The sequence below is a fragment of the Thalia democratica genome, chromosome 1, assembly GCF_965202585.1.
Source record: "Thalia democratica chromosome 1, ktThaDemo2.hap1.1, whole genome shotgun sequence".
Taxonomy (NCBI): domain Eukaryota; kingdom Metazoa; phylum Chordata; class Thaliacea; order Salpida; family Salpidae; genus Thalia; species Thalia democratica.
Genome location: NC_139165.1, coordinates 30545781 through 30559312, shown reverse-complemented (window position 1 = coordinate 30559312; position 13532 = coordinate 30545781). Strand labels below are relative to the sequence as shown.

At 26.6% G+C, this 13532-nt stretch overlaps 1 protein-coding gene across 1 annotated transcript; it reads left to right on the top strand.

The window, feature by feature from the left end:
- Positions 1-2454: 2454 nt before the first annotated feature.
- LOC145835168 (protein phosphatase EYA1-like) lies at positions 2455-5553 on the top strand. The gene is made up of 5 exons (XM_082942725.1): positions 2455-2502; positions 4219-4385; positions 4529-4699; positions 4882-5101; positions 5473-5553. Exons 1-5 carry the CDS (start codon positions 2455-2457, stop codon positions 5551-5553), a joined length of 687 nt encoding a protein of 228 aa, XP_082798851.1.
- Positions 5554-13532: the final 7979 nt, after the last annotated feature.

Here is a 13532-nt window from a genome sequence, read left to right as displayed (position 1 = left end):
AACTATAGATTTAATGTAAGTTACTTGTAATTGATCGTTTGTATATGAACTGTCACTCATTCTAATGTTTGTAATAGTTTGTTTTTCCTTAAAAATGTTTAACGAAATTAGTTTTAATCATTTATCGCTTTAGTTGAAGATTAGTTAAGTCTTCTGTTAGTTCAAATATATATATATGTATAGATATATATATATATTTACAAGTTTTTTTAACAATACAATTTTTTGGGAACGTTTCATTGAAATAGTTGTATTAATAACTGTTCGTCTCAAATTAAGATTAGATTAGTTTTATACTTAATTAGACTAAATATATACATAAGATTGGCTAAACAAAATTATTTTAAATTTCTTACGAAATTTATCTGTATGATTGTTTTTTAGTTTAGTTTGTTATATTTCTGCATAATTTTTATTACGTAAAAACGATAATTAATAAATATATTAGTAAAATTACTAGTATATACTAATAAGCAATTAAAAAAAAAACAGGATTTTTTAAACAAGCCACTATAATAAATAAGAATTTTTTATTAAAAATGTTTAATGACTTTTTAAATTTGAACATTACTAAACAAGTTTGTTGTTTTCAAACTAATAATTGTCATCAATTATTTTGCATCAATTAACGCTTTTAAGTTTAAATTCACAAAAAATATTTTACAGATTCCAGCAGGTTACTATGGCAACCACATGCGATTTCCTCCTCTTTACCCTCTATACTCCTATCCACCTCGGTTACGGGTTCCTCTACCCCCGATTCCTAACCCATATAACCCTCCGATATCCAACAACCGTCAGAGAAGCGTCAAAAGTAGCTCCCAAACAAGAAGTGCCACATCTCAATCGAGTACATCGAATTACAATCTGCCGGCCGATGTGAGTGCCAATCGACCCCAAGCAAGCAACAATTCGGTGTTCAACCAAACTCGAGTTCCCCAACCCCAAATATCTGTCCTAAATAACCCTCAAGGAAGCGGACCAGGTAGCTTTCGGCTAAGAAGTCCAACTCACTATCAAGCAAGTACATCCAATTACAACCTGATGGCAAATGATAATCAGCCCCAAGCAAGTAACAGTTCATTGGTTAACAATCAAGCTAGTGTGGACCGAGCCAATTCTATTAAGCCAGCTGTTTCAAACCAAATGGCTACTTTGAACAATGGGAATAATTTGGTAACACAACAAATGAAAACATATACATTATTTGCGATAGCTGAAGGTTTGTAGTTAAATTTGTAAACATCTGCTTATAAATATTTAAAGTTCCGTAACTTTGCAATGTTTTTGTTAGCATATTATTTTTCTTGACTAATTTCTAATTGCTTTACTTTAAATTAATTAGTTTATTTAGTTTTACAATAATATAAAAATAAATTTATTATTATTTTATACATACATGCAAGAGAGGTTATAGTGTTAGTTCTAATAAGTTTGTTGTATGACTTCTAATCAATGTGTCGCAAAGTTTCATTTTTTCATTAAGTATGTAAATTTAGTTTGTATTAATTTTTATCGATCACTTTGGGTTTGGAACGAAATGAAAACAAAATCTTGAAAACTGCAGGAAGAAATAGTAAGTTTTATGTTTTTTCTTAATAAAAATTAATGTGTTTTTTACTTGAAATGGTTTAGTTTTAATTTGTAACTTTATGTTAGCTGTAAATTTAACCTGATAATTTGCTTTGATTCTAACAACAGAAAGTAAACAACAAATTTTATACAGTTAATCATTTTCAGCTCCAGCTTTTAAGAATTTTGAGATGAAGTATCCAGCAAGTTATTTCAACAAACGACCATGAAAACGAAAGAATGGAACCCAGCAAGCTTTAATACCTCCCCCTAAAAAAGTTTGTTTGAAACATAAATGTAAAGTTATATCTAAATAAGTACCATAAACTTTTAAAAAAACTTAGTTTAGGAACTGTTTACGTGCTGAAGTTTGTGTATAACCTTTTTTGTTGTAACTTAAAGTAATAATTAAATTTTATATTGTTATTACGTCCGTACTGTACTATTTTAAGTACCTCAAACTAATGTATAATACAAGTAATATTCTTACTTTTTACCAAAGGTGTCATAATTTTGTTTGTTTCCTTTTTTCTCAAACTTGAAAAAAGAGTTGATGTCGTCGACTACATTTTTTACTGAGATTTACCTACTACTTATAACCCGATTATTTATAGTTGATCATTGTCTATTACTCAAAAAAAAAAAAATTTTGCAAACTTAAGTCAGCCTTATGTATACCATCATGTATTAACGTATGTTATAATTAACTCATTACATATTACTAGTTGTATTAAAACCAACTCTATTTACAGAGAGTGTATGTATTCGACTTAAACGACGTACTTATACCGGACATCAAAGTGTTTGGAGCAGCAATAATGCTTGCATCGAGTGGTAAGGAACAAGAAAGACATCAAAATGCTGTTGGAGTGGTCCACTGACATGATAGATTACATCGGACACAACTTCTTCTTCAAGCAAGATTTTGAAGTTTGTTTTGAATTTTAAGTATCTTGTATTGTTTGCATTGTTAATTTGTTCACTTAAAATTATTTTGTTGTTTATATATCGCTATTGCACCGTCAAAAATTTTTTTACACGCACAGTTTTCAGATGTTATAGTGTAATGAAATGAGATTTCAACTAATTTAATAAAATATCAAAAACTCATACAAGCTTTTTATTCTTATTCAAGCACATAGTTGTAAATCATATATAAAAAATAATTTGTAACAGCTACTATGCATATTTATACCAATTATGAACTGCATTGTATTCTTATACTGAATATAAATTTTTAATTAGCATTTAAAAAGAAACTGTAAACTGTAAAAACAAATTTACATTTAGTTTGCCTAATCAATTTAAATCCTGTAACATAACCACTTTCAGTTGCACATAAACTATTCCAAGTGTCTTCAAGTGTAAGAAAAGATAATTAAAAAAAAATTAACTTGCATTTTAGTACAGTTTCAACTTAACTTAATTTAGCTTAATTAATTATGTTGTGTAATTTTTTTTTACCATGTAAAACTATTGAAAATTATCTTTTACTTAAAAGCCAAACAAACTTAAAATTAACAAATGACTTTTTTGAAACTTTAAGAGTTAAGCAAAAGAACTATTTAACAAAAACAAAAGCTATAATTGCTATAAAGCGTTAGTAAATAAACATTAGCTTCATATCGTATTTATAATACTTTAATTTATATAATTACTACAATTCTACTAAATATCAATTATGTGACTCAATTATTTTTAATGCATGAGAATGTAAACTGTAAAAACAAACTTAGATTTAGTTCGCCTAATCAACTTATATCCTGTAACATGAATACACTGCATTGCATATAAAATATTCCAAGTGTCTTTAAATGTATGAAAAGATAATTTAAAAAAGTTTAACAGGCATCTTAGTACAGTTTCTACTTAATTTAATTTGATGAAATTATGTTGTGTAATTTTTATTATAATGTAAAACTATTGAAAATGATTTTTGATTTTTTTTTGAAATTTTAAGAGTTAGGCAAAAGAACTATTTAATATAAACAAAAGCTATAATTGCTATAAAGCGTTAGTAAATAAACAATAGTTTCATATCGTATTTATAGTACTTAAATTTATATAATTACTACAATTCTACTAAATATCAATTATGTGACTCAATTATTTTTAATGCATGAGAATGTAAACTGCATAAACAAATTCACATTTAGTTTGCCAAATGAATTTAATTCCTGTAACATAAATATATTTCGTTGCATTTAAACTATTCCAAGTGTCTTCAAGTGTAAAAAAAGATAATTTAAAATGTTTAACTGGTATCTAAGTACAGTTTAAAATTAATTTAATTTAATTTAATTATGTTGTGTAATTTTTATTATAATGGAAAACTACTGAAAATGATCTTTTAATTTTTTTAACTTTTAAGAGTTAGGCAACAGAACTATTTAATAAAAACAAGTGCTATAATTGCTATAAATCTTTAGTAAATAAACAATAGTTTCATATCTTTTTTTATTACGCTGCAATTCTATCAAATATCAATTATGTGACTCAATTATTTTTTAACTGTGTTAATATAGGTCTTACTATACTAATCTAAACTGTTGAAATAATTTAAAGTTGTAATGTTCGACATGCTTAAAAGTTAAATATTTGACAAGTTAGTTACAAAAAGCTATTTGAAATAAACTATTTAATCAGAACTATGGCCAGTGCAATGTAGAAGATGTTGCCGAAGACGACAACTTGAACCAAGACTTGTCCAATTACGACTTCACCAAAGATGGATTTTACGATATTGCTCTTTATGCCCCTGGAACGCATCCCTCCCATGACTCAATTGGTTTTCTGCAAAGGCTTGCTTACAGGTTGGCAGGTTTTTTTTAATAAAAAATATCAAAAGTTGTTGTTCCATATTTAATTTTTAGCAAACTTTATTCAACCATTAATAGGTGAATTTTGAAAAAAAATCTTTTGAACTTTTATAAATATCGTTCATTAAACGTTTCAGGTACCGCATGATCCGTGACACCTACCGGAAGTTTCATAACTGGCAAGGAGAACAGAATGAGGTAGGAGACGCCAAGGAGAGATGTGCAAGAAACAAGGAACGGATGATGACTGGACCGGTGAAGATGTGGTTGGACGTGTCCACCGCCGTTCTCGATGTTATATGTAACAAGTTAGATTTATTTCTTACTAATTAAACTCAATCATAAACTATTTATTTTTATAATAGCTTTTTTACTTAAACATTTTGCTTATAAACTTTGCTTTTTTAGGACTCTAATTGATTTTTTTTCTTATTCTATATGTCTTGGTCTAACAATTAATTATATTATAAAGTTATAACTCCTTGATTAGATCGGAAACCGAGATAGTGATTTGCACGAACAGCGAAATGGTTGAGGCGGCTTCTAAGCTCCTGGTGTTCGGTCTGGACCGGTACGTGGACATTGCGAACGTGTACAGCTCTCACAAGGTGGGCAAGAGCTCGGTGTACACCCGCATCAAGAAGGAGTATGGGGACAAGAACTCGTATGTGGTTATTGGGACTGTGTACAGCAAACAGCAGGCCCAACAGGTTATATTTGCAAATTATTTTCCTATTAATTTCGAAATTTTAAGTAAATGTCAAAAAACATTTTTAAGTTTGTTAAATATTACTGTGTTTGTGACAGACTAAAAGTAAAGGTATTCAATTTTGATTTGATAAATTTTTGGGTATCTAAAAAAACCCTTTAGATCACTTTAATGTAAAAAATAAATATTCTTACTTAAATGACGACTAACTCAAGCTAAAGTAAAACGATAATAGAAAAAATATAACTTATTAGTTTAATATGTAAACCAAAAAAGTGTTGTTTGTTATTTTGTAATAGTTTACAACGTTTTTTATTCAGTAGTCTTATAAAAACTACAACAGTTTGAAATATTAAAACTTACTTTTTACAGAGCATCAAAACTTTCGTTCCAATTCGCAAAATGGGAGACTTGAAGTTATTCAAAAGTTTTTTAGAAAACAACATTTACTAGATTATTTGCCTCTCGATTATTTACTTTTAGTACATGATATTTCTTGTTCATTTTAACTAATAAATTTAAAACGTTCCACTTTGATGCTGCTCTACATTTTATGATTTAAACCTCCGCATAAAAGTTTTGCGTTTTTTGATTTGAAAAACTCGTTGATCTAATATTTTCATTATGATTAGCGTACTTTAAGTTTAATTTATAAAGGTATTAGTTTTTGTTAATTGATATTTTTTGTAGTTTTAAAAACTGCCTTTATTACTTTAAAGTTTACGTCAATTAGGCTGATAAAGAGCAAAACAAATTTAGTTGCAACGTAGAATTTTTAATTTCTTGGAAGTTTTTTCCAATAGAAACTTAAACAGATAGATAATAGCTAATTAAAAAAAAATTTAGAGATAATATAATAATAATTATTTCTCAAGATTAAAAAAATTTCAAAAAATATTGTATACTAGATATAGCAGTTGCATACTACTTAGAGATTTATTTTATAATAAATATTCTGGATATTCATTGTTTATTTGTACAATTAGTAATATTTTTATTTGTAGAACCAAACTAGCTTAATACTTGAAGTATCGATGGTAACAATATACTTACTAATGTATCAAATTTTACTTGGTTTTAAATATAGTAAGTTTTGAAATAAAACTAAAAAAGAGAGTTATATATAATAACATATAAAAACAACTGTCAATGATTTGGTAATTAAAATTGAAGATAAGTAAAAAGCATTAAAAAAATATTATAACTAGCAATGTAATATATCTGAAGCCTACTATTTCTAATAATTACAACAAGCTAATTGACAAATTAGTTGAATTCGGTAAATTGTTCTTTGTACGAGGAAACCTTTTATTTGTTTTATCTTAGACTATTGCAAAAGATTTATGCAAATAGTATATTTTATTCGCGACCGGTTTCGGTGGCAAGAGATTGCGACCTTTTCAAGCAAAAAAAATTAAACTTAGACTATTGCCAAACAAAGGTTCGAAATGCAGAAAGAACTTTATTCTTTATTTAAAACTTGTATTAAATAGTATTAATAAAAATTAAAAATCTGGATGGTTTTTCAATTTTTCACCACTTTTAACAACTTAAGAAAATATAGGATGTTGTTAATCCGAACTCTCGAAACTAAAAACATATTAATAGTAGTTCTAATAATACTGACATCAAAAATAAATCCAAAAAACATTAGTTTTGGACAACTACAGTTTCGTATTTAAGTAACATCATCAACGAGACTTTAATCGGTCGTACCAGCACATTAAAAATATAATCATCAATAATTTTATCCTTATGAAAACAGCTTTGCTGTTTGGTCAGTTACTTTTTGCTCTAGTTCTTACAAAACGTGTTAGTTAACAAAAGTGTGTTCAATACTTGTTGTAAAAATATAAATAAAACTAACAACTTGTAACCTGATTTATATTTGAAACTAGATATTTTTATTTTGTTTTTATGTTTTTAACAAGCTATGTTTTACTTAAGTATGTTTTTTTTTTCAACTATTTATTCAACAAGCACACTTTTCAAGTTTTCTTTATCAATGCAAAATATTGTGTTTTTAATTTAAAGCCGGGTTCAGCAAACTGCGACCCAAATTCGGTCCTCAAAGCTAAAACCTGCGGCCAACGTGGTATTTTCAGCTCAAAACGTACTTTTTTAAAAACAGTTTAATGATTACACATTACTAGTGCTCTACCTTTGCTTATATGATAATAAGTCATGATTTTTTTGTTTAATACTTTATTATTATTCTTATTACTCCTTAAAATTTATGTTTTAAAACTTTAAAACTTTCATATACTATTTGTAAGAAAGTATTTTTACACTGCTAACAATAAAAACAAACATACGACAAATCTTCTTTTATAGTTATAAATCAAAATATGTCAAAATACGTTAATAAGCAGCTTTTGAAATTAAAATAATGCTACTGTCTGAAAATATGTTATATGTTTTATATTTTAATAGTTGTCTTTTAGCAATATACTCATAAGAACGTGTCATTTTTAATGTTATTTCTTCGGTATATAAGCAGTTTTAAAAAGTATATTTTTATTTTTTAATTAATCTATTTCTCAAATTTAAAATATAATTGTATGTTAACACAAATTTTAATGTTTATCATACAACTGTTCACTTCATTTTTATTAAAATGGTTCAAAAATAGTTACAATAATAGAAACTATATATTGAATATAAACATTTAAGCAACTTTAGTAAATATACATCTTAAGATTTATTTTGAATATACTAAAGAATCAAACTACTATGAATTTAACATGTAACATATAGGTTTATTACATTCAACATATAGTTTTCAATAAGAATTGTTTTGGTGTTTGTGTGGAAACTCAGTTTTCCACGTCAGTAGCGCCTTCAACTTTCAAGCAGCTCTTCTTTTCGCAATAAATTTTGTTGCTTTTTCTCTGCATGAAGTTGTGGAAAAAACCACGAACACCCTGTGAAGATTAGAATTTAAAAGTATATTTTAATACTTAAAGGAAACTAGTATTCCAGTAAAACTTACATTGAATTTTTTAGAGCTGAAAGTTTTCTTCTTTTTTGTTTTTTCAAAAGCGTTCGAACTAGTTACTGGTCTTAAACTTTTGTCTAAATGGAGATTTGCTGTTTGATTAGACTTTTTCTCGCGAAAAATCTGCAGAGATATAATTTTTGAAAAATAAACTCAAAAACTTTAAAAAACACTGAACTAATTAAGTAATCATTTACTTTGAAACTTTTGGAGCTTAAAAGTTTCTTCTGTTTTGTGCTTTTATCAGCGTTCGAATTGCTAGCAGTTTCAGAACTTTTGTCAAGATGTAGGTTTCTGCTTTTAGTATTTTTCTGAAAGAACCCACTTATACCCTGTGTTGACATGATTAATAACAAATATTTAAATATTAAAAAACATTAATGTACGTAAAAACTAGAAAGTATGTTTAAAAATAAGTTTTAACTTACCTTAAAACTTTTTGACGTTAAGGTTTTCGTCTTTTCAGACTTCTTAGCAGCATTTGAAATACTGAATGTTTTCGAGCTTGTGTATTATAAATTGAGATAGGAGTTTTGATTGAACTTTTTATCGAGTTTTGTTAGACGTTCAGCAAACCAGATCTCAGTTGATGCAAGATACTCTGTGATTTGGTCACAAGTAGAGGACATTTTGTGTTTAGAGGTTTGACCGTTAGAAAAACATGATGTTTTACTTTCTGGTACTCTTGAAATTTCGTCTAATTGGAGCTTGGAGGGTTTAAGGTTAGAAAAAGTTGATCTTTTTGAACTTTCTAGTGCTGTTGAAGTTTCGTCTATTTGGAGATTGGAGGTTTGACTAGACTTTTCTCCAAGCTGTACTAGACTTTGAGTGAATTTACTCTCAGTAGTTGCGGTATCAACCTGCGTTATTTTGTCACAGTTTAAATGAGTTATTTGTACATATTTATCTTCTTTTTGAACGCAGCTGAAATTCGGTGCATCTTCAAAAGTTAAACCATCGCTGTGCGATTCAGTAAGTATAATAGATTCTGTTGTTTCAGTTGCCGTATCAACTAGTGTCACCCTGTCTCTCAATGGAGAGCTTTGAACACCCTTGTCTTCTTTTTGAATGCAGTCACTAAGTTGTTCATCTTCGAAAACCAAGGCATTACTGTAGGATTCAAAACTCTGAACACTGGATAGTTTTTTTTCGATTATGTCCGCATAAGATGTCGAGTGTCTGTTTAGTGGTTCCGGTCAACTAGCTTGACATTCCGATTCTTCAGGCGAGCAGAAGGCGATCGAGTCCAGGGAACTTTTGTCGGAGTCGACGGAGCCGTGGGACGACTTGGAGGAGATCAAAGAAGACTGTGGAGAAATGTCCTCTTCGAAATCATCCTCGTAAAAGTCGCCCGCTTCGACTGCTTTTGACCCGTTCTCTTTATAGAATCACATCAAATGTATTATTCGGAATTTTCTCTGTTTTAAAAAAAGTTAATTCGGAAATATATATTTTTGGTAATTTATTTTAGTTTTGATTATTACTTTATTAACTAAGACACAGTTTATAATTTGAAGTTTTAAATTAATAAACTCAACTTACTTTTACTTAACTCTGTCATCATCAAAGTGCAAAACTGCAAATACTTTTTGAAAGTTTCTTTATTGTAGTCGGCAAGAGAAGAAGCTGCTTCTTCCAAAGCTGTCTTCACGAAAAATCGTCAAAGTTTGTATAAAATTTATAACATCACAATTAACTTGGGTGAAAAGCTTTATTGTTACAGATTTTCAAAATGCTCAGAATAAAACTAAAAAGTTAAAATGATACCAAGTAGTTTTTTTAACTTTAAATCTTTTATGCATGTAATAACTATTGTAAAGTATGCAATTGTTATCTATCTACATCTTATATTAAGCATGCTAACACTTTAAGGGTTTTTACTTTACTATTAAAAATTTAAACATATATGATAAAAATTATAACTTGAAGTTACTAATCTGTACGATTTTGTAAAAGATGAAAAAAATATTGCTCAAAAGTAAAACTTAAATAAAATTTTTAATAAAACTCTCGAAGTGAAACAAACTAGAATTTTTTTATTTAAAGTCCTAAAAGTAATAATTTATATAATTATTATACGACCTGTAATATATTTGGGAAACATTTAAATAAAACTAACGAAGTGACTCGACTGTTGTTCTTTTCTATGATTTTATCTGATTTTGTTGTCTGTCAGTTGTCGAGGCTGTAAACTATTTCAATCTATTACTGTTTATTAAAATAGATATTATAACATTAAACGAACCAAATAGCATTCTAACTTAATATTTTGTTATGCATACTAAAGTTTTCTTCTTAACGTATAAACCCTTAAATTACAATTTGTGCTATTTAGATCAAATTAAATTTGATTATAATTAGTTTTGGGTAACCAATATAATCCTTTATTTGTTTACAATAAAACAAAATCTTTGTACTTTTGTTAATAAAAAAAATATATAAGTTTTACTTAAACAAAACTTACTTGCTCAACAAGGAAATATTGTTTAAGACCAGATCCTCTTACGTCATTTAAGCTCAATTGAAGCACCTTAAAGTTTTTTTTCATAAGTTGTAAAACAACAAACAAAAGAATATACTCTACAAGTTTAATTTTTTTTTTCATTCTTGTGTAAAACAACATTAAAGAGTACTTAGTTAATTCTTAAATTAACTAAAATATATACTAGATACTTATTTTATGGTTGAGCTATCTGTATAAAACAATAAAAAAATGTAACAATATATTTTCAGAGCTTCAGTTTTGTTTTGGTTGACTTCAAAATATGCGTTAGACTCCAGAAGTACTTTTCCTATTTTAAACTAAATAGAAACAGTTGGTTGTTTTAAAAGTATTAAAATTACTTGACAATTAGTTAAAGACTTACATTGCGAAGAATAGCTTTCATATCGTCTTCAAGCTGGATGTTTTTCATCTTTTCTTCTTCTTCCAAAGCCTTCATTTCATCTTCTGGGATATTCTTCATTTTATATACAAGCTGCATTTTCAGCATGTTATCTCCAAATTGCATTTGCATTATAGTTGCACTGATCAATACTCAATATAATTATCAAATTATCAATATAAATGTTTTTCGTAGTTTCACTGTTTGTGAGAAAAGTTCAACAAAGATTTTAATTTAAAAAAGACTGCAAAACGTCATAATAGTGTTATGGCAAAAATAGTTTCGAATTATTCTATAATTTACAACATAAGACATTTCATATAATATTTTTTGACAGATAAGTCTGATTTTTTTTTGTAAAACTTTATATTTAATATAACTAAGATGTTGTTCTAAAGAAAATGTTTTGTATAATAAATCAGCGTAAAAAAGTTTTGCTATCTTTAATGAAATTACTTTATTGCTATTAAAAGTTGATTTTTGAATTAGGTACGAACATTTTGTGTAGTCAGACACAAAGTTGTTCTTTAAAGAGGAATCGATTCTCGGTTGAGAATTTAGGGTTATAATTGAGGTTTATCTAAATATTAGTTAAAATATTCATTTTAATACTATAAGTGTAGTGTAAGCTTTTTTAATGTTTATTAGCAAAGTTTTTGTTACTTATGAGTATAGATGACCTTAAGTTATTTTATTTAATTTCACACTGTTAAATTTTTTCTAAATCTTGTTACGCAAAAAAGTTTCGCTCATATAACTTATCAGTGCTTAAATTTAAATTTTTATTCAAATAGAATAAAAACGTTATTTCAAAGCTTGTTTATTCAAAACAACACAACGTATAATATATTTAATTTCATGAGAGACAATTTTTTGTTTTAGAATGTCTTAGTTTTTAAACTTTTTTTTTTCGAATAAAGAAATGCAGTAGTATATTTGTAAGTGAAAGCAAAATAAGTAGTTTCTTTTAAATGACATTAAAATGTTATAAAGTGTAACAAAAGTATATGTTTGTCTATTTTTAACGAAATCGTTGTGAAAAAAAATTAAAAAAAGTCAAACTTTATCAGTTCCAAAGCTAATTAAATATGTCTCTATACCCTAATTTATTATTTTAAGGTATTTAAGATATGTCTCTAAAAAATACACATCATTGGTTTTAAACTTAGTCACGTTATTTTCGTTTGTAATTCAATTTAACAATGCTCTGCGGTAATTTCTATGTAATTTAAGTACTCATATCTACATTAAATTTTTTTAAAATTTGATTTATCATATTTTAATTTAGTTCATTGAAGCAGTTTAAATCTATTCCTACTGAACTTTTACATTTTTTGCAACCGTTGATTTTCAGTTTTACAAGTCAATTGTCTAGTACTCGCACTGCGCTTACAGATAAAGCAGTAACTTTCAATTTAAAATATTAAATATATGTAGTTTTACCAACGTATATATATAAAAAACTATTAGTTAAAATGATCGTATTGATTGAGCTATGAGTGTTTATTTTTAGTTTAAGATAAAAATCACTCTTTTAGTATCTATCTAAAAAATATCTACTGTAGAACTCTATTAAAAGTTTTGTCTTTTAGATAATTTTTATTTTATTGCTTCTAATTGTTTATAAACTTGATATAATTTTATTTAATTAAAAAAAAAGTTGCTTTTATTTGATATATGTATAAAAAATTCCTAGGAAACAAATAAAACTGTTTTTATTAAAGAAAATAGTAATAAAAAATGTTTAAATTTAGTGTTTGATCTTCTTAGAGGAAAACTAAAACAGTATTGCGAAAATTAATATTGAAATATAAATAAATAATGTATTTAAAAAGTACTTAGTCAGTTACAAAAATAAAACCAGAAGCAACGTAATTTAAATTCAAGTTAATTTAACTGCAATTAAAGAGAAAATGAATTAGTTTTTTGCTTGATGAGGTGTTTAAACTAATTAAACTTGCACAAAACACAGTTAACAATGTAATTAGAACTTATTAAGTTTGACTTCTACAAATTACTTGCGATGTTTTTGTTTTTAATCTTTTATTAATGTTGACAAATTTAAAAAAATTTAACTGGAACTTTCTAAAGTAACTTTTTTTTAATTCAGAATGACTTTAAAGGTTTTTAAAGTTGTAAGTTAAAAATCTTAACTCAACAAATTGAATTAGATCGTTGCAGTAATCTTAGCTCAATTTTAAGTATGTGTTTGAATTGTTTACTTAATTAGTTTTATTTATCTTTTCAATAAATATTTTAAAAAAATATTTACTAACAATAAAAAATAAGGGAAATAAAAAAATGTTTACTAACAATAAAAAATAAGGGAAATAAAAAAATATTTAAAAACAATTAAAAACGTTTGTATGTTTTTAGTTTCAATTTTCAACAGATAAATCTTAATTAACAATGATTCTAAATGAGTGTTTGCATAAATAAAAAAACAGTATTTGCTGTTTCTTTGGAAAATTAAATTAAATTCTAGGAATCCTTAAAAAGATTTAATTAGATAGCTGTATTTATGCTTTACTTTGATATAAAGAAATCAT